The sequence below is a fragment of the Culicoides brevitarsis genome, chromosome 3 (genome assembly GCF_036172545.1).
Source record: "Culicoides brevitarsis isolate CSIRO-B50_1 chromosome 3, AGI_CSIRO_Cbre_v1, whole genome shotgun sequence".
In the NCBI taxonomy this organism is placed as follows: domain Eukaryota; kingdom Metazoa; phylum Arthropoda; class Insecta; order Diptera; family Ceratopogonidae; genus Culicoides; species Culicoides brevitarsis.
This window is the reverse complement of record NC_087087.1, coordinates 4,103,334-4,129,571: the sequence shown is the minus strand read 5'-3', so window position 1 is coordinate 4,129,571 and position 26,238 is coordinate 4,103,334. Positions and strand designations below refer to the sequence as shown.

The 26,238-nt window shown below is 22.4% G+C and overlaps 3 protein-coding genes across 5 annotated transcripts; 2 read left to right on the top strand and 1 right to left on the bottom strand.

Moving 5' to 3' along the window:
- Positions 1 to 443: 443 nt before the first annotated feature.
- LOC134834987 (uncharacterized) lies at positions 444 to 10,525 on the top strand. 3 transcript variants are annotated; one of them, XM_063849827.1, is made up of 4 exons: positions 444 to 844; positions 5,475 to 5,932; positions 8,516 to 8,650; positions 10,303 to 10,525. In XM_063849827.1, the coding sequence occupies exons 2-4, from the start codon at positions 5,530 to 5,532 to the stop codon at positions 10,407 to 10,409; spliced, it is 645 nt and encodes a 214-aa protein (XP_063705897.1). In that variant the 5' UTR covers positions 444 to 844; positions 5,475 to 5,529; the 3' UTR covers positions 10,410 to 10,525. The 3 variants fall into 3 exon arrangements, with proteins under 3 accessions (XP_063705897.1, XP_063705896.1, XP_063705898.1); XM_063849826.1 differs by having other exon boundaries at positions 444 to 850; positions 5,480 to 5,932; XM_063849828.1 differs by having other exon boundaries at positions 650 to 666.
- Positions 10,526 to 10,789: 264 nt separating this feature from the next.
- LOC134833672 (uncharacterized) lies at positions 10,790 to 11,394 on the top strand. Its single transcript, XM_063848079.1, has 2 exons — positions 10,790 to 11,131; positions 11,192 to 11,394. The coding sequence occupies exons 1-2, from the start codon at positions 10,888 to 10,890 to the stop codon at positions 11,392 to 11,394; spliced, it is 447 nt and encodes a 148-aa protein (XP_063704149.1). The 5' UTR covers positions 10,790 to 10,887.
- Positions 11,395 to 15,144: 3,750 nt separating this feature from the next.
- Positions 15,145 to 25,197, bottom strand: LOC134834472 (synaptotagmin-14). The gene is made up of 6 exons (XM_063849169.1): positions 24,225 to 25,197; positions 19,164 to 19,331; positions 18,475 to 19,103; positions 17,060 to 17,548; positions 15,728 to 16,033; positions 15,145 to 15,667 (listed from the first exon to the last, which is right to left on the bottom strand). Exons 1-6 carry the CDS (start codon positions 24,259 to 24,261, stop codon positions 15,461 to 15,463), a joined length of 1,836 nt encoding a protein of 611 aa, XP_063705239.1. The 5' UTR covers positions 24,262 to 25,197; the 3' UTR covers positions 15,145 to 15,460.
- Positions 25,198 to 26,238: the final 1,041 nt, after the last annotated feature.

Below are 26,238 nucleotides of genomic sequence, written 5' to 3'. Positions count from 1 at the left end.
TTTTTTATTAAATTTTTTAATTTTTTTTTTATTAAAAAAAATTATTATTTTTTTTTTAATTTTAACTTTTTTTTAATTTAATTAATTAAATTTTAAAAAAAAATATTTTTTTTTTTTAAAAATTTTTTTTCAATTATTTTTTTTATTAATTTTTTAAAAAATATTTTTATTTTTAATTATTTTTTTAAATTTATTTTCAGATTTTTCAAGGACAAAAAATCCATAAAAATAAAAAAATCTTCCCATTAATAAAATTTTCTTCATATAAAAATCACCCTTCTTGCATTGAACTCCTCTATAAACGTACAATACGCACAAAAATCACACGAGAGACGGATTCTCGTACTTCATTACTCTCCATTGAACTACTCTACACGCGTTCACGTATTGAATGGATGGCGACGACAGTATTTCAGTCTATATTCTCGCGTCTTCGTGTTCAGACGACGTTTTTTTTTCGAGACGAGACAAGAAAACTATTAAATAGAAGAAAATCTACCCTCGAATAAAATTTTTGTCTCGTGAAAAAACAATAAAAATAAATATTTTGATTGAAATCGAATAAATTAAAAGAAATCGAACGCAAAAAAAGTGACTCATGAGAAAAAATTAAAATCTTCCGAGCACGTAACTCGAGAACTGTTAGAAAAGCATTTTTGGAGAAAAGTAATTAAAATTTCAATTTTATTACTTTTGGGTGACACATTGCTCTTCAATACGAAAAAAAATATAAATAAATAAAAATATTGATAAATAAACACGAAAATATTGAATAACAAACAAAAACAATGCAATGCGTTGATTTGAAAAGTGATAAGTCATAAATTTATTTTTTTTTCTTGAAGTAAGTGTGATTTGATTTTTAGATTAAAATTAAAAAAAAAGAATTAAATACATTGTTTAAGTTAATGAGTAATGGAATAATAAATGCGAGTCACATAATTGATGCACATCGAGCACTAATTATGCACTCATAAACGGTGTGTGATTTTTTTATGTGATAAGAATATTTTTTTTAATAAAAAAAAAATACAAATAAAGTGATACGTAAATGAGTGAGAATTTATTTGAAAAAAAAAATAAATAATAAAAATTATTATTGTTAAAAAAATTAAAAATATTGTGATTTTTTTTTGTTATTTCAAGAAAAAATACTTTAAATATTTTTAATGAATTTATTAAATAATAATTAATTAATAATAATAATAAATTAAAAAATAAAAAAAAAATTAAAAAAAATAAAAAAAAAATTAATTAAAATTAAAATTCAATAAAAAAAAAATTAATCAAATAATAATATAATTTAAACTAGAAATATTTAATAATTAAAATAAAAATAAATAAACTAAAGTAATTTTTAATTTTAAAAATAAAAAAAAGTGAGAAAAAATATTTTGAAAATTAAAAAATAATATTTGTTGAAGAAAATTTAAAATTAATTAATTAATAAAATTAAAAATATAAAAAATTAAATTTCGTATAAAATTTATAAAATTAATAATTTAAAATAATTTTAAAAAAATCAAAAAGTGAAAAAAATAATTTTTTACATTAAAAAATATTTTTTTATTAAAGAAAATAAATTAAATAATTAAGTAATAAAAATTTGATAAAATTAAAAAATAAATATAAAAAAAATTGAGTGAAAAATAATTAAATAAAAATTAAATAATTAAAAATAAGAAATAAAAATTAAAATAAATAAAATACCTACAAAAAATCATCAAAAAAAGTGAAAAAAAAAATTTCTTCAGGAAAACAAAGAAAACGAATTAATTACTTAGTGTGACTCACATGTTCGACAAACAACGAATCCAAACAAAAAAATCGATATTGCCTTAGTGATGAAGACCGGTTATTATTTTCATATCACAGTAACACTAACTACTTCGCGCCCTTCTTCCGTTTGTTCCATATATTTTTCATACATTTTCAACCCCAATTTTATAACAAACGTATAAAAAACTGCCGGCATGCATTTCGGTTGGGGATTCATTTACATACAACGGCGCCGCTGTATGACAAAGAAAATGCAACGGGAATGGAAATTAGGACAATAAAAAGTAATGTGACTTTAAAAGTTGTCAAAGGGAAGGGATTTAAAAAAAATATAAAAAAATGACATGAGCGCATTTAATTGAGTATTAATAATTTTTATGAGATTTTTTTATGAAATTAATTTAATGAAGGTTTGGCAGGTAAAATTTGTGATTTAATGACCAAAAGATTAATATGAAAGTTGAATTTTATTTGAAATAACGAACTTTTAGTGAAAGTTTTAATGATTTTTTTTGTTAAATTCCTAAAAAAAAAAATAAAAAAAAAAAAATTTTTTTTAAAAAATAAAAATTAAAAAAATATTAAATTTAATTAAAAAAAAAAAAAAATAAAAAAAAAATAAAATTAAAATAAATTAAAATAAAAAATATTAAATTAAACGAACTTTTGACATTTTAAGACGAAAAAAAATTAATTAACAAAAATTAAAAAAATAAAAAAAAATTCAAAACAACAAAAAAGTAGAATTTTTGGTATTTTTATTAGTTTTGAAATAATTTGTAATAATTTCGTAATTTTTTTAAAATTTAAATTAATAATTTTCTTATATTTTTAAAATATTTACAAAAATTCACAAAAATAATTAAAAATGTATAAAAAGAGATCTAAATATTTTGTTCCTTCAAAAACATATTTTGAATCAAAAATAATTAAATTTTAATTTAAGATTAAAATCAGGTAAATTTCATATTCATTCAGATAAAATATCTTTAAAATATCTGGCAAAAAATGTTAAATTTTCACTCGAATTGATTTTTTTACATTTTTAATTTTTTTGTACTTTTTATTCAAATTTTTATAAAAATATAAGAAAATTATTAATTTAATTTAATTTAATTTAATTAATTACGAATTTTTCAAAAATAATTTTTTTCTACCAAAAAAAAAAATTTTTTTTTCATTTTAATCTCTTAAATGAACTTAACTTAATAAAAAACAAACCTTTGAGCAATTTCAAATCAAATCCGCAAAAAATTCTTCACATCCAGACAACAAGACGTCACTCATACGCATTTTTAATTACACATTTCATCAAACGAATCGAAAAAGAATGAATGAAATGTCAAAAAAGAAATGAAATCAGGGGGAATACGTGCCTCTCTACTCTCACAAACTCATATATGTGACACTCCAATCGCATTTTTTCATATAAATGGTCAGTACGAGCGATGACATCATATTCCGGTGCGTGTTCTAAAGGAATAACTAAAAAAAAAATATTCATTGAAATGGACACCTGGATCGTTGTTTTTTTTATGAATGAATGAAGTTTATGCCAAATACGGAACGGAACACGTGTCATCAATGTTTTTAGCGGTGAAAGTGATTTTTTGTTTGGTTTTTTCGATTAATTCATTAAAAAAATTGAAGGAGACTTGATAAGAGGATTTTAACCTTTTGTTCTACGCTTGAGATTTTTTTTCAATATTGTCACGTTATTTTACGATTTTTAAAAAAATCACGTAGTTCAAACCGCATTCTTATCTCGCTTGAATAGTAATGATGCAATTAGTACCTAAAAGTCAAGAATTATCAGAAAAAAAATTGAAAAAAAATAAAAATTGAGATTACAAACCTTGACGCTCCATTTGACACCTTCATCCGACTCGATTTCGTCAGCTTCCATTTCGCAGCAGAACTCGCACCTCGTTAACGTTCAAGAAATTGTTGCCCAAGATAATTAGCATATTTCACTTAACAAGCCGTTTTAATCTGGATTCTGGAACTTTTCTCGGCAAAAAATTATTTTTTTTTTCAAGTAAACATCCAATTTTATGATTCTTTTTTTTCGGTTAATGTTTATACATTTCATCGACAGCGAGTTGATAATAATAATTGTGTGTGTAATAATAAACAAGTGGTCTTTATTGAGGCAGATAATGCGTCGTCGCGGTTTACAGAAGTAAAAAAATCAAGATTACGATTGAAGCTCTTCGCTTCCAATTAATGTAAACATACATAGAAAATTATCTGGTTAGAATTGGAATTTGAAGTCAATTAATTTATTGATAAGATTTAAAAAAAATATGAAAGAGAGTAAAGAAAATTCGATTTATTTTTATTTTGTTTTTGATAATTTTTTTTTTGTTTAACTAATTATTTTTTTTAAAATTATTTATTTAAAATATTTTTTTTGATATTTTATATTTTTTTTAATCATCAACAATTTTTTAATTTTATTTTTCATTAATTATTTTTTTAATTTTAAACAATATTTTTGAATAAAAAATAATAAAAATAATTTTGAAAAAAAAATTAAATTTAAATTAAATTAAAAAATTCCTTTTAATATTTTTTTAAAATTATTTTTAATCTTAAATTTTAAATCTTAAAAAAAATATTTTTTTAAATTTTAATTCAATATTTTTTATTTTTTTTATGAAAAATATTTTTTGAATTAAACTGTATATTTTAAAAAATATTTATAATTTAATTTATATTAAATTTAATTTAAAACTTTATTATTTTTATTTAAAATAAATTTATTTTTTTAATTTTAATTATAATTTTAAAAATATTTATATTTTTTTTATTTTTTTTTTTTTCAAATAATATTTAATATTATTTTTTTAAACAGTAAAAAATACTTTTTCAACAAAAAAATTAAAGTTAAATTAAATTTTTTTTTAGGTACTTATATTTGTTTTAAATTATTTTTTTTAATAAAATTTTTAATCTTAAAATTTATTTTTTTTTTAATTTTAATTCAATATTTTTATTGTTTTATTTTCAATGAATAATATCTTTTAAATTGAAATTTATGTTTTAAAAAATATTTATAGTTTATTTTAAATTAAATTTTATTTTATTTTTTTTAATTAAATATTTTTTTAATCAAAAATATTATATCAAATAAAATTTAAGTTTTTTTTAAGTTTATTTTTGAATAAAAAAAAAAAATGAAAATTTTGAAAAAATTAAAAAAAAAACTAATTTTTAAAACCTTTTAAATCAGAAAAATTGAAAAATTAAAATAAACGTTTATAAAACCTCCAAAAAAAACCCCGAACATTAATGGGAAAGCGATCACGGTCATCTCTCATATAAACAACGACGATCGAAAGAAACCGATTTAATTATTGTTTAATTTACGATTTTCCTCTCTGTTCGTATCGCAGCGAGTTCATTCATTTACTCAAAATCGACAAGTGAGTGTTTTCCATGCTTGTTGGTTCAATAATAAATTTTTACACATCGTAACAAACATAAATCTCGGGCATCGTATGCGGAAAATTTTTCTATCGACAGCAAGTGTTAACGATTGAAATTAACAAGATTTAACGGCTTTTCTTCACATTTTTTTTTACATCGATCGCCGATTGTGTAATCCAACAAATTTTACATTTATTTGTTATTTTTATTGTTCTTACGAAAATCAACCTTTTAATTTAATTTAAAAAAAATTATTTTTTCAGGAAAGATGTCTTAAAAAAATGCTCAACTAACGAAAAAACACAAATTTGACTAACAATGAGACACATTCAGTCGTTATCAATGTCGTTGGCAATAAAAAAATTCACACCATTTGTCCGATTGCTGTTTGTAATGCAAATATTGGTGAGGAACGTGGGCGCTGGCATACAAAGAAATTCGCTCATTTGCAACGACACGACGCACGAACATCATCCGCACTATGCGAAGCTCGTAAAGACGACGACGACAGAAAAGCCATTTATCGAGTATTACATGGAACATGAGGTGACGGAGAAAGAGGCGAGACACACGATGCAGCTGCTAATGCGACGCGATAAGGATTTCGATAACAAGAGACCCGTGCGATATTGCGAAAAATGCACGGAACAAATACAGAAATATTGTCTCGGGCCGACATTTCTCAAGGATCATTGTTGCTGTGATTTTAGGCACGAAACAGGTGAGTCATTTTGTCACATTAGATATAACGTTAACGATTGAGATGTGAAGTGATTAATTTTTATTTTTTTTCAAAAGTGATCGTTAAAATGTCATAAAAGCGCGTTTTCAGATTTTTATATAGGAGATCATCTTTCATAAAGCGAAGAATGAAGCAAGAAGCAAAATTATTACATTAAAGACGCCTAAAATAATTTTTTTTAACTCAGAATGGATCTTAAAAAATCAAGGCCTCAAATGAAGAAATGAGAACTATTAGAATTATAAGCTCATGCTTTTGTTTCCATTTTAATGAAGAGCATTTTTACCTATGGATTATTTGAAAAACTTATCTTTACGGATTTCCTGACTGCCGAATGATAGTTAATTACTTACACAAAGTAGCATTTACTGACTCTTACCTGAATCATATAGCAAGAGATGAGCCTTATAGCAAAATATTCAAAGAATTAAAAAAAACTACAGCTTACATTAAAGGAAAGTGTTAAACCAAAACCAAGAAAATGACGAGTTCAATTTTTAATTGCCAAAGTATCAACAACATGTACTTTTAAAGACAAGAAGTTTAATAGAAATACAATAGAAGAAATGGAAAAAGTCAGAAAAATATGCGTTCTGAGGTTCTTCATATTGAGCAGTTGATACCATTGTGCCTTAACCAATTATTGCAAAAAATCTTAAAAAATCAAAACCACAAGAGACAAAACGAGAAGAGAAAGCTTCAACAACTTACTGTCCGTTTTTTATGAAGAGAATACTTTAATCGAACATTCTTACGTATATTGATGTTTTAAAAACCTATCTTCACGGGTTTCCTGGCTGACGAATCTTATCTAATTACTTAAACAAAGCAGATCCTATTTGAATCAAAAAACATGAGATGAGCCCTATATAACACAAGAGCCAAAGAATCGAAAATTATGCAGCTTAAGTTCAAAGAAAGGCATGCAATGCAGGAAACCAGCAAAATCAAATTTGTCAAAAAATCATTAATATCTTATTTTAAACACAAGAAGGTCAATAGAAATACAGAAATGGACAAAATCCTCATATTTTTTCTGACGATATTTTTGATCTTATATTAAGCAGCATTGTGCCCTAACCATTTATAGAAAAACAGTATGGAAGGAAAAATAATATGAAGAAAAAAACTCTTGAGACTCGAAAATGGCAGAATGCTTTGAAGCACGAAATTAATAGTTTATTGTCAAAAACTGAAATTTCTTTGCTGAAATTAGAGTCGATGAAATTAGAATCTATTAAAAAAAGATTTTGGAAACTTAAAAAATCTATAGGACTAAAGTCAAGTAAATTTTCATAATAATTTTATCCTCTAAAGTATTAGAGCTCAAATTGAAACCTTTAATTCATCAAAAACGTCAAATCTAAATTAAACAGACAGACGCCTCAAAATCCCCTTTTTATCGAATTCTAACAAAATGCATCAACTACCTTTCAAAGCTATATTAAAATATCATAATATTCTTGCGTAAATGGCATTTTTAAAGCTTGAATAGAGACACTCATTAATGGAAACTGACATTGAATTATCTGTGCATGTGCAGTTGTTTCAAATAATTTTTTTTTAAAACTGCATAAAAAATAAAAGTTCTGCTTACATAATATTAATTTAATAATAATAAAAAAAAGAGTTTTAAAAAACAATTTTATTGTTACTTAAACTCGTTTTATACCTAAACAACAAGAGAAAAAATAATGAACATATTAAAATTGGCGTATTAAAAATGACACGGAAATTTATTTTTATTTTTCTCGTAAATTGTCATATCGCATGATCTATTGATTTGAGCGCAGTGAAGATCAAGGCTTTCGAGTTGATGTAATGAGACTCATTAACGTGAAAGTTGAACTCAGAATTTAAAAATGGCACAGTCAATAATTAGAATAACAATAGCAAAGTTCATCGTGACATCTTTTTAAAAAGATTTTTTAATGCAGTTTCACACATGAGTAACCAAAATAAACATTATTCAAATAACTTGAACAATATTCTTCTCAGAATAAGTAAATAAGTAAAAGGGTGCGTCAATCAATGATTTTTTTTCGCTTCGTTCGTGTTCGATATTGACCAAGATCATGTTCATTCGTCACACGAACAGGCGAAAAAATTGTAATTAATCAGAAATTTGACAAAAATTGACAATTTGTTAAGCGTTATTCGATATTAAAAGTTTTTTTTATCACCTTTCGTCGTTTGTTGTTCTTGTTATAAGAAACAGATACGGCTCAATGACTTGATCACTGATTGATCTATTTAATAAGTTATTGTAAAAAAAAAATAGAGAAAAAAAATGTAAAAATATCACAATTGTTACTCAAGTTCTTCAAAACAAACACATCTGTTTACCAAGTTGCAATCAATATATTTGTTGTCGAGGAAGTAGGTTCTGAAATGAATTGCGTTGGCGTAAAATAGTGAAACTTATTCACTTTTTTATGGTTAATTGTATTCAAATGCAAAAAAGTGACATTTTTTTTAAATTTTTTACTTAAAAGGGCTTATGGCTTTACATCTGATTTGCATCTCATTATCTCATTAGCGATTTTTTAATTTTTTTTTCAGAAACTCTGCCATTTATTCCGCACTCGTGCTACGCAGCGGAGGATCAATGTCGTCCAAGCTCCATTGTTCAAAGTTCCTGCATGAATTACGAGGAGATGCGGGAATGTTGTTGTGATCAGTTGTTAAAGAAAACTTGTAAGTATTTTTTTTTGTTTTTTTTATGATGATGGACTTCAAACGAGGCGATTTCGCACTTTGTAAATTAATTTCTATTTATATTTTGTGTGAGAAATCGGTGCATTAATGATGGTTTTAATGCATTTTTGATTTATGTTTTTAATTAATTTGGGAGTGAGTCATTGGGAGGGTTTTTGAAATGGAATTTTAGTCATAAAAAGGCATTTTTTTATAACTTAAATTAATTTTTTTAACAATTTTGCTAAAAATTTATCTATTTTTTTTATTTTTTGAATTTTTAGCAATTTTTTTTAAAATTGTTAAAAAAATTAGAATTTTTAATCAAAAAAATAAAATAAAATAAATTAAATAAAAATAAAAAATAAATTTGAAAATAAAATAAAAAATAAAAAGAAATAAATAAATAAAAAATTTAAAAAAAAATTAAAATAAATAAAAAAATGTTTATTAAAAGATCAGTTAAAAAATTTCATGGAAAAATATTTCAAGTTGAATTGTAAAGCAATTTTTTAAAAATTTAACAAAATTAATGATTTTCAAGAGTTAATATTACGAAATTGGAAGTCGATATTAATCAGTCGACCCGTTTATGGAATCTTGTTACTAAAAAATTGTGTCAATAATAGCAAATTAACATACTTTTACATATTAAAGATAACTTTTTAGGCTGAAAAGAATCTCTTCTTCTATTTTCGACCTCATAAAAATTAAAAAAAAAAAATTAAATTATTACTTTAGAAGATAAATTTATTTAAAAATATGAGAAAAAATTATTAAAAATTAAAAAAATATTTTTACAAGCTTTCCGCTTTTAAAAAATATTCTTGAATGTCACAAAACTTTAAATTAATTAAATTTAAAGTTTGAATATTTTTTTATAATTTATTTTATTTTAAATTTTAATTTTTTTTTTTTGAAAATTTTTATTAAAAATTTTAAATTAATTAAAATTATTTTGTAAAAATTAATTATTTAAATTATTAAAATTTATATTAATTTTTTAAAATTATAATTTATTTAATTTAATTAATTAATTAATTTAATTTTTTTTTCGAATTAAAATTATTATTTATTTAAAATAATTAAATTAAATTAATTAATTAATTTTAAATTTTAATTTTTTTAAATTAAAATTATTATTTTTTTAATTTAATTTTAATTATTAATTTATTAATTAATTAATTATTTAATTTAATTATTATTTATTTAATTAAAATATTTTGATATAATTTATTAATTTAAAATGTTTTCAAAAATTATAAAAATTTCAAATAAACTACGAGAAATATCGAAATTTCTCAAAAAACCATAACAATTTTTTTTTAAAATTAAAAACTTATAAAAAAATTAAAAATATTATTTTTTTTTTAATTTTTCATTAAAATTGATCAAAAATCTCGCCTCAAGTACGAGTCAATAAACGCAAATCATAATATTTTCACACCCAATATTTCAAACAATTCCAAGATCTGTTTAATTTAAAGCTTTTCTGGAAATTAATGTCAATAAAACTAGACACATCCGCCTTTAAAATTTCCATCTAAACTCGCCAATTGACTATTTATTTACACAAAAAAGACAAAAACCTCGTGAATGTAAAAACCGCAAAATTATTTTTTTCATTTCTCTTTTTTTTCTTGTAATTTCAGATAAAGCCATTTATTCCAACTCACCGACGATCAACCGGCTTTGGAGCATCATCTTCTTGTGTTTAAGTCTCGTTGCTGGTTTTGTGAAAGTGAATTCTGCTAATTAATTAAGAAAAAAATGATTCCTTTTAATTTTTACGAAAGAAAAGTCAATAAAATGCCTTTTAACGTTAGAAAGTGTAAGAAAATTAAACCAAATAAATCAATCAAAGTGTATTTAAAGATAAAATTAGCTTACGAAATGTAGAAATAAAGTTGCAATATAAATTATTTTATTAATTTTTGTGTTTGAAAGAAAATTTTTCACGAGATAAATGCCAGAAATGCAATTTTTTCGCATTTTCTTTCCAATGTGAGTCATAATTTTACGATTTTTTATTGAAATTATGCAATGAACATCACAAAAAATTAGATATGTTGAAAAATTTTGTGAAATAATTTTGATTTATCATCATCTGGATGACTTTAGATAAGATTATTGCCAAAAAATATTATCGACTCACCTTTAGTCCGTTCACGAATCTTCTTTCTTATCGTGCCGAGTACAAAAATTATGCAATTCTTCCAATATTTTATCATCGCACGATGGAAATTTGCACCCGAAAGTCTTATCTCGAGCCGTTTGTCTATAAAAGAATTGATTTTTTGCTGCCCCGTCATCAGTTTGTGATCCAACGCAGGAAATTTCGCATCAAAATGGTCTCGTACGAAGATATTTTTGCCAAAATTGAGGCTCACATGAAGAAAGCCGATCCAGCAGCGCCTCGCAAGCATCCTTATTCCTTTTCTTTCAAAATTACCAAGGATGGAAAAGTTGTGAAAGTTTATTGTGAGTATTAATTTTTTATGATTTTCGAGAATTTTTGATTAATTTTTGCTTGAAATTTAGTTGTTGACTTGAAAAATCTTAAATTCGCTGTTGGAGAACAAGCTGCTGATTGTACGATCACATTGGATCACGAAATAATGGTGAAAGTTGGAACAGGCGCAATGAAGGCAAGTGAGGCTTTGAGCAAAGATTTGGTTCAAATTGATGGACAAGTTGAATTGGCAATGGCTTTGGAACAATTTATCTCCCAAATGAATGCTTAAGATTTTTATTTACTGTCTGATCAATTAAAAAAAAAATAAATTAAAAAAAATTTAAAAAAAATTTTTTTTAAAAAAAGTTAATTAAATGGTAAGTAATGAAATAAATTTAATTAAAAAAATATTTTTTAATTTAAAAATTAAAAGAATTAAAAAAAGTTAAAAATTTTAATTATATTTAAAATTAAATTTTGTAATGATGAAGAATTAAAAATAACTAAAAAGAAATTTTAAAAAAATTAAAAAATAATTTTAAAAAATTAAAAAATGATTTTAAAAAAATTAAAAAATAATTTTAAAAAAAATAAAAAATAATTTTAAAAAAATTAAAAAATAATTTTAAAAAAATTAAAAAATTATTTTAAAAAAATTAAAAAAAATTCTAACAAAATTAAAAATAATAAAAAAAAATTTATAAAAATAATTAAAAAAAAAAAATAAAAAAAAATTAAAAAATTAATTTAATTTAAATCCTGAAAATTAAAAAAAAATATATTTTATTTAAAAAATCTTCTAATTTTTTCCTCAAATCTTGAATTTGTTTCACTTATAAAAAAATTTTAATATTTTTCCCTTTTTTTTTTGAAAATTTTTATTCATGTTTAAAATTTAATTTTTTGCAAAAAATTTAAAAATAGTTTAAAAAAATTAATAATAAATAAAAATTAATTAAAAAAAAAATCAAAACAATTAAAAAAAAAATAAAAATTAACTTCTCAAAATTTTAGAAAAATTCTGAATTCTTATTAATTTTTTCTTATCAAGAAATTTTCTTGATAAAATTATTTTCAATAAAAAATAAAACACATTTTCTATGTAAAAAAGATCAAATTTTATTGTTTTTTTTTCTGTTATTTAAGTTTTTCTTGAAATAAATCTGCTTTGTTTTAATTCTTTAAAGACATGTAGATGTTTAAATTTAAGGTTTTTGTTTTTGCAGAACTCTTAATTTATTTTTTTATCATTTTTTTATTTAATTTTTTCATTGATTGTTTATGACTAAAAGTTAAGTTTTATTTTTTTATTAAAGTACAGCACGTGGCCTAAATAATTCTTTTTTTTGCCCGTCTTTCATTTTTTTTAATAATTATTTTTTTTGTACTCTCTTAAAATATTTTTTTTCATCAGTTAAAGAGTTTTCAGTACAGACATCAGTCAGTTATTTATTTTTTTAACAATTAATATTTAAATTTAATTAATTAAAAAACATTTATAGACAAAAAATTAGATTTAAAAAAAAAAAATTCAACATTTATCATATATTTTTATTTTTTTTTGTTATGACAAAAATCACATCCAGACATCAAAAATTTCAAAAATCAAATAGAATTTTATTTTACGAGCTCATTTTAGGCCAACACCATAAACTTTTAATATCTATTCTGAAGTGCTACAAAAAACGTTTTCTTCTTAAAAATATTTAAAACATTAATATTCCTATTTAAATTTATTATTTTTTTTATTTATTAATTAAATAGTTGACACACTCTCATAAGACAAATGTGTTTCAAAAGTTTTTTTTAATTCAAATTTCGATTCTTTTTTTATTTTTTAATTTATTTTTTAGAATCCATCTAAGTTCCATTTAAGGATGAAAAATGTTTATTAGGAGACATTTAAAATGATTTTACCATTTTAATGTTTACAAAAAATTTTTTTATAATGTTTCAACAACGCAAAATGCAAAAAAGAGACGTTTGTCGTTGAAACATTTACCAATTTTTTATTTATTATTTTTTAATTATTTTATTTTTAATTAAATATTATTTATTTTTATTTTTTTTTTCTAAAACTACGTCACATGCATCGATTAATTTTATCAAAAATATAACATTAATTGAGAAAATTACTTGAATTTATCCCAAAATTTTTAGTAGAGGGAAACAAACTGCATTCACACGTCAAAGATAAAGTCTGGGTTTAATAATTTAATTTTTTTGTTAAGCGTATTCTTTTTTTGATCCGTTTTTATTGTAAATCCTTCTTATATTTATATAAATCTTACTCCTTAAAAACTCTCGTAATATCGCAAAATTGTGCTTTGATTTTTTTTTATAATGAAAAATGACAAATAAACTCATTTTTTTATGTTTTTCTTATATGTTAAGGTACAATAGTGTGTGTGCTATTTTTTTCATTTCATTTTTTAAAGAACATAATTTTTTGTGCATTTTTTATAATTATGTAAATATTTATTTTTTATTTAATAAAAATATATTTTAATTATTTTTTTGAATTAAATTTAACATTTTTTTTAAATAATTAAAATTTTTTAATAAATATATAGAATTTATATGTTTTATAGATATTTATGTTAATATATAGTAACATCCTAATTTTTTTTTAGGTTTGTCACAAAAAAGACACATGAACAGTTTAAAGCAAAGTTCTGTACGTTTTATTGAATTGAGCTTCAATATATATAGTATAACAAGATATGTTAGTAGATTAAGATTTTTTATCAACAAATTTTTATTAAATTTTTAATTATTTTTTGTAAGGAAATGTTTTTAAATTAAATTAATTAGTGCAAGATTTTATTTATTTTCTATTTTTATATTAGATTAAAATTTTTGGGCGAGCACGTTTTTTAAATTATTTAAAATTTTTATTTAATAAAATTTAAATAAAAAAATATTTTTTTTTAATTAATTAAAATTTATTTAAAAAAAATTATTTTAATTAATTAATTAATAAAATTTATTCATACCTATTAAAATAATAAAATTAATTAAATTATTAATTTTTTAAAATAATGTTTAATTATTTTTTTTTAATTTAATAAATTTTATTTATTCATTTAAAATTAATTTTATTTATTTTTTTTTGTAATTAAATTGAATCAAAATTTTAAAATTATTTTAATTGATTTTTAAATAATAAATTAATTAAATATTGATTAAAATTTAAAAAAAAAATTTTTTTAAACTAATTAATTAATAAATTATAAGTATTTATTTAAATTAATTGATTTTAAATTAAAAAATTGTTTTACTTGATTAATTTTAAAATTTTTTTTTGTTTTATAAAATTGTTTTATAAAATTTAATTTAATAAAAATTATTCATACCTAAATATAAAAAATTAATAAATTAATAAAAATAAAATAATAAATTTTAATTAATTTTTTTAATTTAATAAATTTCATTTTTTATTTAAAAATAATAACTAGTTTGTTAAAAAAATATATTTTAATTTAAAATTTAGTCTTTTTTTAAATTAATTAATTGATTAAAATTAAAAAATATATTTTATATAAATTTTATTATTTTAAAATTAATTAAAATTTAAAAATTATTAATATTTATTTTTAATTTTAATTTAATAATTATAAAATATTTTTCAAAAAAAAAAATTATTTAAAAATTTAATTTTAGTTTAATTTAAAAAATTAAAATTAAATTTAAATAAAAAATATTTTTAACGTGCTCTTTATAAATATTTTCTTAAATTAAAATTATTTATTTATTTTTTTAAAAATATTTTTAAGAAAATTTTTAAAGAAAAGCTTCATGTATGTATAAAAAATTATTATTTTTAGTAAAGTTCTACATTTTTTGTGTATTCTATCATTATCAGTTTCTCACCTTTTTTGATGTAAAGACAAGCTTTTATATTTGTGCGCTTTGTGATTTCTCTTAATTTTCTTCATTTCTCATAAATTTGTTTCATCTTTAATTTAATTTTTTCAGATTTTCATCAAAATAACGGTAAAAAGTTCAGAAACGAAGGAGAAGCAAGTTAAAAGGTGGGCTTACGTATATAAAAATTTTTAGTTTTTTTTAGCGTAAATGCAATAAAAATGCATTTTCAAATGATTTTTTCTTCGTAAGGCATGTCTGAAAAAAAAAACTGAAGAAATTCACACGAAATCGAGATCGTCATTGCCTGGCATCGACATGATATCGACAGCTACCGAGTCAGTTCGTTTCGTTTTGTTTGTGCTTTTGTTGTGTTTGTTCTTTGGCCGTATCAATAGGTCCATAATGAGAGATAAATTACTGTTGTTGTTGTTGTTCGAAGTGTCGCTGGATCGTCGTCGGGGCGACGACAGTCCCAGCTAGTTGAATCAGGAATCGACGAGGACGTGCCATCGCGAAATAAGCTCCGTTCGTGTTGACGAAGACTCTCGCATGTCATTCCAATGCGCGACTTCCTCGGGTCCCGAAGCATTTAAGCCCAAACTGAACCATCCAACCATTTCGTTTCGTTTCATGTTGCGTTTCGCATAAACGGAGATGATCAGGGTGACGTCGTTTAGTTGAAAAAGTGCAACCTAAAAAAATTTTTTTGATTAAAAAATTTTTTTTTTTCTAAAAGTTGAGAAAAATCTTACTTGAAAGATAAAAGTCTCTTTAAATAACGGATTTGGCTGTCCTCGACGCGTAGATGACTTTGCTTTTGCCATTTCTTGTCCCATACTGCTCACGAGACACGCTTTGACGTAAGTATCGGGCGCTTTGCTGAGAGAAACGTTGCGAAAATGACTTCCTTTGACGATTTCGACGCTCAGTCTACCCGTTAAGCCGTTGTAACCTAAGCCTAAAAGCAATTCGGGAACGCCGCCATGCTGCATGGAGGTCGTTGATCCCGTGCTATCACTACGTGCTAAGCTTAACAAGTCGCTTGAGGATCCACAGAGCTGAAAAAGTTAAAGAATTTGTTAAAAATTTGAATTTTTTGGTTGACCCAATGCACATTTTGAATTTTTTTGGCCCATTGGATATTTTAAATTTTTATCCCAAAGGATATTTTTAATTTAATTTATTAAAAAAAAATTATTAACTAATTAACAAAATTATATTCTTGAATTTTACCCAAGGCACATTTAAAATTTTCGACCCAATGCACAAATTAAAATTTTTAAAGATTCAGATTTTAATATTTTTGCCCAATATACATTTTAAAAATTCATCCAAAACATTTTAAGAAATTTTCCCAATGAGCATTTAAAAATTTTTACCCCAAAACACATTTAAAAAAATATATAATGCAAATTTGTAACCCCAATGCATATTTTGAATAAAAATTTCGAAATTTTCAGAACATAGCTTTTAAATTTATCTCCAAATGCACAAAAGAATTTGAATTGAAGAGTTCTTTTTAAGAATTTTTAAAAAATTTGCCCCAATGCACATTTTAAAAATTTTGAACCCAATGCACAAATCAAAATTTTTAAAGATGTAAATTTTGATTTTTTTGCCCATATACTTTTTAAAAATTTATCCAAAATATTTTATGAAATTTTCCCAATGCGCATTTTAAATTTTTGTCCCTTTCGAAATATTTTCCCAATGCAAATTTTTGAATCCCATTGAACATATTAAAATTATTATTGAGCATAGAAAAAAATTTTTTTTAAAATTTTTCAGTATAATTTTCAAATTTACTCCCAATGCACATTTTGAATTTATTTTTTTAAAGAATTTTCATAAAAAATCGTCCCAATGAATATTTTCCAATTTTGACCCATTGCAAATTTCATTTTTTTTTAGCTTTTGTACATTATAAATATTCTCTTAAAATAAATTTTGAAATATTTTCCAATGAAAAATATAAAATTTTTGTCCCAAAGAACATTTTAAAATTTAACCCCAATACACATTTTAAAAATTTTCCTTTTACAATTTCACACTTCGAAATTCCTTTAAAAAATCAATAATCTCACCGATCCATTCCCTTTTGGCTCCAACGGCAACCACAAATTCGTCTCCAACTCCAAATCGATGCTCGCAAAACTCACAACTGCTTCGCCAATCAATCGTTCACGTCGCATCCTTTCACATCCGTACAATCGCACTCTCAGTCCCATTGAATTAACTTCTTCCGGATTAATTCTGTGAAGTAAAAAGCTCTCCATAAATTGCGGGCATTCTCCCGGGCGAATGCGAGTCTTGTGTTTCTGCTTTTTCGTTGGCAACATCAACAAGCGAACTTGCGTGTGAATTTGCTGCGTTTCTCTCAAGGGGATTCCTCGAGCTTGCAAAACGTGAACAGTCATTTTTCGGATTGGCGCGTCGTAAAAGAGGGCAATTTGGAGTGCGCAATCTGTGGCACGTTGACTCGTTGGACTAAAAGGTCCCGCCGAGAACTCGGATTTGAGGGATTTGAGGTCGCTTGTGTCGAAGAGGGGTTCTTGCGAAAGGACAACGATGCACTGAAAGGAGGTAAGAAAAATTTTTTTTATTAAATTTTTTGAAAAAAAAAAAAATAATTTAGATTTATTTTTGAGTTTTTTTTTTTAATTTTCAAGAATTATTTATTAGATTTGTTTTAAAAATTGTTCCAAATTCTTTAAAAAAAAATAAAATAATTTAGGAAAATTTGGAAAAATTTGAGTTTTTTGAATTTCTTTCTAAAAATTTTTGAAATTTTAATTAAAAAAAAATTTTAAATAATAAAATATTTTAAAAAAATAATAATTAAAAATTAAAAAAAAAAAAAAAATTAATTAAATTTTTATATTTTTAAAAAAATTAAAAATTAAATTTATAAAAAAAAATAAAATTTGCACCAAACTTGCTTAAAATAATTAAATTTTAAAAAATCGATGAAATTTTTATGAATTAAAAAAATTTTTTTTGCACAATTTTTTAATGAATTAAAAAAATTAACAAAATATATTTAAAAAAAATTATTGAAAACTTTCTTCGATGAAAATTCGACAAAATCGAAAAATATTATGAAAATTCAAATTAATTTTTTTTGCTAATTTTTTTTATTTTTTTTTTTTCAATTTTTTTTTAAATACAATTTTTAGAAAAAAAATTCAATGAGATATAAAAAATTTTTTAACAAATGTTATAATGGAAAAAAAACAAAAAAAAAATATTTTTTTTTTAAATTATTAAAATACGATTTTTAGAAAATTTTTAACGAGATATAATAAATTCATGGAAATTGCTAAATTAATTTAATTAAATTAAAAAATATAAAAATTTGTAAAATTTTAAAAAATAAAAAAAAATTAGCAAAATTATTTGATTTAAAAAAAAAAAATAATAAAAATTCAAAAATTGATAAAAAATTTAAAAATTCTAAATTTTTTGAAAAAATTTGTTTAAAAAAATATTTTTTCCTTACATCTTGATTATTGCTGTTAATATCGGGCACATCATCCAAACTATCCTGCTGCTGCGGCCCCGTTTTCATCGCAAACCGATTCGACGACGCACTACTGCTATTCCTCCGACTACTTTTATCATCTATCGACTCGTGATTCTGCTTCGTGTCTTGCAACGGAGTCCCATTTTTGCTCGAATTATAATTCCCGACCCCATATTTGTTGCGATCTTTGCGTTCGCCATTCACCAAACCGGCATTACTCTCGACCGAGGCCTCAACGGAGCTATTTGAACTGCAATCGCTGCTCGAATGCGGCACTCCGATGCGTCCTCGTTCCGCCAATCCGAGCGGATCGTTGTGTTTATCGCTGTGCCGTCGATGCGAATGATGATGATGATGTCCATGACGATTTTTGTGCTTGTCACTTTTGCCGCTTTTCACGTGACTTTCGACATCGAGGGCGTCTTTTGTGGCAAGTGTGATGCCCTGCAAGCCGCTGTAATTGGACAAATTGTGTGTTAATCCGTTGTATCGACCGCCGGATTGTTGCGCCTGCAAGCTGTGCGATTGGGCGAGCTTCAAACGACGCAAAATTTCCTCCTCCGAATCCGAACTTGTGTTGTTTTCGTGGAAAGGGAGGCGATTTTCTGCGGAAAAAAGTAAGTTTTAACCGAAAAATTCTTAAAAAAATTCAAAATTTTACTCACTAAAATTGTTGAGAGTCTTTGTAGAAGCAAGTAAGGACTCGTCGCAGCTAGAAAACGATCCTTTGGGCGGCTTAAAGCACCATTTTCGGTTGATGTACAGGAAAAAAACGAGACCTAATGCGATGAAAGCAAAGGCTGCACCAAGAAACGTTGTTATTTCCATTGGAACTGCAAAAAAAAAGGGAAATTTTTTCTGTTAGTGACGGCGAACACATCAAAATGGGGTGACAAGCAACGTGTGTCGCGCCCAAAGAGTGCAGAGACACGTTTTAGATTGGTTTTTCGACAACGTGCGTGGAAGCGACTTCGAGTGCAATGTGAGTTGAATGCACTCAGGGATTCGCTTTCGATTATTTTTGTTAGTTTGTTAGTTTTTTTTCATCAAAAGTTTGTTTGAAATTGACTTTTTTATTGTTAAAAAGTTAAAAATTTTTCGAAATTTTGATAAAAATTAATTTTTTGAGATATGAAAATTTCTTAAAACTTATAAGAAAGTTAAAATTTCGACAAAATTTAGTTTTTTGAGACTTAAAAAATTTAAAATTTTCAATTAGGGAGCAAATTTTTGACTAAATCGACTTTCACGAGAAACAAAATGTTCAAAAAACTTCTTTGAAAAGTGAAATTTTTGATAAAAAATTAATTTTTTCGAATGAATAAGTTGAGCATAAAATTTTATGATAAAAATGAAGCTCATGAGGCCTAAAAATTTCAAATTTCAAAATTTTTTTAATAACTCTCAAGTTTAAAAATATCCTTCGAAGATTCGAAATAAAATTCGAGAATTACTCTTATAAAATTGAAAATTTTAAAAATTTTGTATAAAAAATTGAAATTTTCGATGAAAATAATTTTCATGAGATATGAAAAGCTCAGAAATATATTTTAATAATTTAAATTTGAGTAAAAATAAAATTTAAAACATTTGAAAATTTAAAAAAATTTTGTCGAAGATCAGAAATTGAGCAAAATCTAATATTTTTGAGACTCTATAAAAATTAATAAAATAAAAAAAATAAAATTTTAATTAAAATAAATAATTTAAAATTAATTTTAATTTATATAAATTAAATTTTAAGTCATTCAATGAACAAATTTCATATGAAAATAAGTCATTTAGCATAAAAATGGTAAAAAAAAATTAAAAAATAAAATTTTTAAAAATAAAAATAATTTTTAACATATTCAAAAATTTAAAAAAAAAATTTTTCAAGATGTAAAAATTAAAAAATAAATTCATAAAAATAAATATTTTGGACAAAAATTATTTTTTTAATTTTTTGATTTTTTTTTAATAAATTTTTCTAAAGAAAATGATTCAAAAAATTAATAAATAATAAAAAAATTCAAGGAATAAAAATTTGAGCAAAAATTACTGTCTTGAGACTTAAAAATTTTAAAAATGCTATTTAAAGCAAAAAATTTTAAGAAAATTTAATATTTTAATTTTTTTTTAATTTTAAATCAATTTAATTTAATTTTAAATGAATTTAAAAAAAAGTTAAAACCTAAAAAAAAATATTCTCAAAAATTAAAAATTTAAAAAAAAAATAAAATTAATTTTTTTTAAAATTTATATTAAAATTTAAAATAAAAACTCAAAATTATCATAAAAATGTAAAAAATTCGATGAACTTCAAATTTCAATAAAAAAAAAATTAAAGCCTCTTCCTGACAAATTCTGCTCGAAAACCTTTTAAAAATTCACCTCAACAGCGCCTGCATGTCGCCCTAAAATCAATTTCCATCAGCATCATCATCCAATAATTGTTAATTTTTCATTGCATTGCCTTCATTACTTTTTCATCCAATATAAAATGGAAATTACAAGGCATTTCCCTTCCAACAACGTTACAACGACGCAAACCGAAACAAAAATACAATAAAAAAAATCGTTTCCCTTCGTTTTAAATTATTTATCGTACGTTACAGCTTCGAACTCCTAACGACATCCACGTGTAAATATTTAACTTTTTACCTCAATTCTCAATTTTTTAAGGCGACATCAAACAAAAAACTCCCAATTTATTGACGTCACACAAAAAAAAGTGCTAATTAGTTGTCGACCTTCATTTTTTTATTTTCATTTTTTTTTTCGTTAATTAGAAAATTAAGAAATTTTTTTTTTCGTTTCAGGCACGCGTTTCGATAATGAGCAATCAAACGTGTGTCCTTCGAGTCGGAGTACAACGACATCAATGAAACACGAAAAAAATAAAAAAAATGGAACGGAGAGAGACAATCTATTGAAAAATATTAATATTACTACGACTTACTTCGGCATTTGCATAGAAAGAAAAACAACAACAACAAAAAACTCATTCGCCGTAAATTATTCATGGGAAAATCCATTCAACTTATTATCGCAGGACGACGACGACAACGACGAATGGTACATGTCACTCTGTAGTGTTTAGGTTCGAGCTTTAAAATGACTCGAAGGCAGGCAAGTTGCTGAGCGATGACTCAAAAATAGGTGAAATTTCGTGAAAATTACGAGGCGCTTCCATTTTTATTATTTTTTTTTTCGAAGAAATATTTTTATTATGATTAATCGCAAATTTTTTATTATTTTAGATGTCAAGAAGGAGAAAAATGGATTCGTCAGGATTGAACCAAAGGAGAATTTTGCGTTAATTTAATTGTGAGATAAAAAAATAAGAATTTGTTGACTGAAGAGGTTAACTCTATTAAAAAAAAAATTTATGATAATTTTCATGGAAATTAATTAATTTTTATTTATTATAATTTTTTTTTTAATTTTTCGAAATTTATTTAAAAATTATTTTATTTAATTTATATTTTTTATTATTTTTTAATTTTTTTTTTATTTTTTAATTTAATATTCAATTTTTCATAATTTATTATTTTTTTTAATTTTTTATTATTTTTTTTAAAATTAAATTAGATTAAATTTTTCAAAGTTACATGAACTCTTCATAATTTTTTAAAAAATTATTTTAAAAAAATAAATTAATTAAATAAACAAACTGAATTTTATAAAAAAAAATAAATTTTAAATAAATAAATAAATTTTAATTAATAATTTAAATTTTTTAAAAATTGTGAAATATTTTAGAAAATTCATTTTTTTTATTTGAGCCTAAAAAATAAAAAATTTTTTTTTAAAAAAAGCGAACTAAAAAGGAATAAACAAACTGGAAAATAATTCAATCATTTAAAAATTTTTAACTGTTTATTTTAATTTTTAAAAAATATTTTTTTTTATAAGTTAATTCAAAAATTTGTAAATTATTTTTTAGAATTGTTTTGTTTTAAATTTTATTTAATTAAAATTATTTTTAAATTTTTATTTTTTTAATTTAAAAAAAAAAATAATTTTCTAAAATATTTTACAATTTTTAAAAAATTTAATTTATTAATTAAAAATTATTTATTTATTTAAAATTTTTTTTTTTTTCAAATTTTTATAGCCTTTTTTTTCTTTCTCCAAAATATTAAAAATTTTAATTTTATTTAGAATTTTCTCCATTTTTTCTTAAATAATCCCAGAATTTCCATGAAAATCCTAAAAGACAACAACAAAATTCCTCCCATCGACGTAAATGACGACGACGACAAAAACAAAAGAAAGACGACATCGAAAAAAAAAACGTCACGTCATTGAAGAACAAATAGTAATAAAAAAAAGACACTTGTCCACACAAAATCGATAAAAAAAATGTTTCATTACACTTTTAGTAATGACATCGGCAATCATTGACGTTATCATCCATGAAATGTGGCTCGGCGTTTTTTTGACCACTTGCTGCCCCGTAAGCTCATGATGAAGCGGAATGAAGGTCATGACAAGTGTCGTCGTCGCTTGTTGGTAATTTACACGACGCGCTGTTGATTCGTGACTCGTGTTAACTTTTGTTTGAACTTTTTTCATTTAGGGGTGATCCGGATTTGATTTATGGGGATGGAAAATTACGGGAATTAAGGATTTCAAGGAAAATATTTTTAGACAAAAAAAAGTTATTTTTGGAAAAAAGAAAATTTTAGGCCCAAAAATAGAAAATTGAACAATTTTTTTGTAAGAAATTTGATTTTTAAAACTTTTTCAGTCAAAAATTATTTTTAAATAATTTTTTTTATATTTTCAAATTTGTATGGAGACAAGTTTAATCATTTTAAGGCTACTCATTGAAGAAATTATTTTCAAAAATTTTGTTACTTGAAATAATTTTTAATATTAAAATTTAAAATTTATGAAAAATTTAACAAAATTACACGCAGAAGCTCAAAATATGACAATTATTGCTCTAAAAATCTGAATTTCGAGAAAAATCTTGAAAGAACTATCTCCTTGATCAATATTTTTGAGCATTTTTGACCCAAACAAGTCATTCTGAACTTATTTTTGAATGATTCTCGGTTCTTTAAAACATTTTTTATGAAATTGATGCGCAATAAGGGTTGAAGTTCATGAAAAAACTTAATGATGTTTTCTCAAGAGAGTCATAAATTAGTTTATTTCTGAACTTAAACGCACGATTTCATGCCTTGTGTTAATAAATTTTGTCAGAAAATCTTGAAATTTTATTTTTATTTAATTTTTGTCATTAATTAATTTAATTTAATTTAATTTTTTTTAAGTAAATTTAATTTTTTAATTTAAAAAAATTTAATATAAAATTTTTTAAAATTTCGAACAATAAATAAATAAATATTTTTATTAATTTAATTAAAAAAATTAAATAATTCAAATTAATTAATTTAATAAAAAAAAATTATAAAATAATTTTTTAAATAAATTCATCAAAAAATTAATTTAAATAAATTTTAAAAATTAAATATAAAATTTTAAAAAATAAAATAATTTTAGGTATTTAAATTTTTATAAAATTTTTTTAAAAAAAAATTTATAAATAAAAAAAAATTAAATAAAAAAATTAAAATTCAATAATAAAAGATAAAAAATAAAAAAAAAATAAAATTTAAATTTAATTATTTTTTTTAATTTAATAATTTTTTTATTTTTTTTATAATTTAATTTATTTATATTTTTTAATTTATTAAATTTAATTTTAAATAAAATTTTAAAAAATTACTTACCACTTGCATAGTTATCTACTCCAGCAATTAATATCATCTTTCACACAAAAATTACTCGGTAAGTTATTTTTCTATATAATAATAATAACAACAACACAATTGAAAAAAATTATCGAACAATTTTTTCTTTTCTTTTTTCTTGTGAAATTTTTATTTTTTTTTCTTTTCTTTTCTTTCTTTATTTTTTGATTATCAATAAATTTCCTTGTTAATTTTTCAATTTCATCATTTATTATTCAAACTGAAAACTGTAAGTACGTCGAATAGACACCGAACACCAACATCGTCTACTTTTAAAGAGTTTTTTTTTTCGTAACACGACACAAATTGAAAAATTGGAAAAATTCCTATCTAAAATTTTTAATTCTAATTTTTTTTAAATTTAATTTTTTTTGGGATATGATTAATTTTTTTTGTGTTTAATTCTTTAAAAGATGCGTTATTTTGTCATCATTGATTTTTCTCTTGGACTTGCACACTTTTTTTCGTGTTATATGTGATGATGACGACTCGTCGACTCTCTGTTCGCTACGACGACGAATATATTGGTTTGACCTATTTTTCAATAAATTTTTTTATATGTGTAAATTTTCTCGGCTCCTTTTTCACAGTTTTATCACTTTTTCACGCATTTCAGCGTCATTTTGCATCACAATTCACGCGAATCACGCGAAAAAAGTCATTCCTTATGGATTTTCCTCAGTCTCCGCACGAAAAAAAGAGATTATTGTTATTTGCGTTTCCTCTTCCTCCAAATGTCTATTAGATACTTTTTTAAAGTCAATAGTCCAGCTGCATCTCCGTTCGGGTCTTTCGAGAGGATTTTTCTGGCATTTTGAACGGATTTGAGAAAAAATTTATCACACGAGCGCTTCCGACGAGATTTTACGGTAAAAATTAAAAAAATGTTGCTGATTATTTCCTTGTAGAAAACTGATTTTTTGTTGGATTTCTGCTGGATGCGAGTTCAACAATCGACATTTTTTCTAGAACTGACAGATGTACGGTTAAGTTTTGCCGTAGAGACCTGCTTGTGTGCTTTTGTTGTGTGTGGTAAGGATTTCGGAAGGATAAAGTGCGCAGAAGTAGCTTTTAGTCGGTTTTTGTTTGTTTTGACAGATGAGAAAAGACAGTTGAAGGTTTGAAAATTTTTTCAAATGAGAAAGTTTTTAAATTTTTTTTTAAATTTTCTATATTTTTCTCTTAAAAAGAGTAAAAAGTTAAAAGTTTAATCATAAATTTGTTTGTTTTAATAAAAAAATTAATAAACGTCAATTCAAAAATTGACCGTTGAAAAATTTGAAATTCGCCATTTTGCTAATTCAATAAAAATTTTGTTCAAAAATTATTAATTTAATTTTAAAATATTAAATTTATAAAAAAAAAATTTTAAATGAATTAGCAAAAAAGTGAATTTCAAATTTTTAACGATCATTTTTTAAATTGACATTAACATAAATTTTATTGAAAATAAAAAGGCATAAAATTATAAATGGAATTAAATTTTCAAAAATTATTCGGTATTTTATCATCTGATGATTTAAGAAAATTTTTAAAATTTCATAATAAAATAAATAAAAAAATAATTTATAAAAATTGAGAAAATAAATAACTCAAAATAAAACGAAAAAATTAAAATAATTTCAAAAATTAAAAAATTTTAATAAAAATAAAATATCTAATTATAGTAAAAAAAATTAAAATTAAAAATAAAACAAAAATTTTTAACAAATATTAAAAAAAATATTTTATAAATTAAAAATTGTTCATTTTTATTTTTAAATAAAATAATTATAGTAAAAAAATTAAAATTTAAAAATAAATCGAAAATTTTTCATAAATATTCAAAAAATAATTTAATAAATTAAAAATTCTTCATTTTAAAAAATTTTTAAATAAAATAAAAGTTAAAAATTAAAATTCAAAATAAAACAAAAATTTTTAACAAAAATAAAAAAAATAATTTGAAAAATAAATTTTTAAAATTTTTTATTTTATTTTAAAATTAAATTTT

Excerpts from the sequence above, each read along its gene's own strand:
- LOC134834472 (XM_063849169.1), bottom strand. The coding sequence starts at position 24,261 with ATGATATTAATTGCTGGAGTAGATAACTATGCAAGTG. Across the intron at positions 17,549-18,474 it reads TTAACAGCAATAATCAAGAT|TGCATCGTTGTCCTTTCGCA; the intron begins GTAAGGAAAAAA and ends ACCTCCTTTCAG. Across the intron at positions 16,034-17,059 it reads AGCCAAAAGGGAATGGATCG|CTCTGTGGATCCTCAAGCGA; the intron begins GTGAGATTATTG and ends TAACTTTTTCAG.
- LOC134833672 (XM_063848079.1), top strand. The coding sequence starts at position 10,888 with ATGGAAATTTGCACCCGAAAGTCTTATCTCGAGCCGTTTGTCTATAAA. Across the intron at positions 11,132-11,191 it reads AAAAGTTGTGAAAGTTTATT|TTGTTGACTTGAAAAATCTT; the intron begins GTGAGTATTAAT and ends CTTGAAATTTAG.
- LOC134834987 (XM_063849827.1), top strand. The coding sequence starts at position 5,530 with ATGAGACACATTCAGTCGTTATCAATGTCGTTGGCAATAAAAAAATTC. Across the intron at positions 5,933-8,515 it reads TGATTTTAGGCACGAAACAG|AAACTCTGCCATTTATTCCG; the intron begins GTGAGTCATTTT and ends TTTTTTTTTCAG. Across the intron at positions 8,651-10,302 it reads TCAGTTGTTAAAGAAAACTT|ATAAAGCCATTTATTCCAAC; the intron begins GTAAGTATTTTT and ends TTGTAATTTCAG.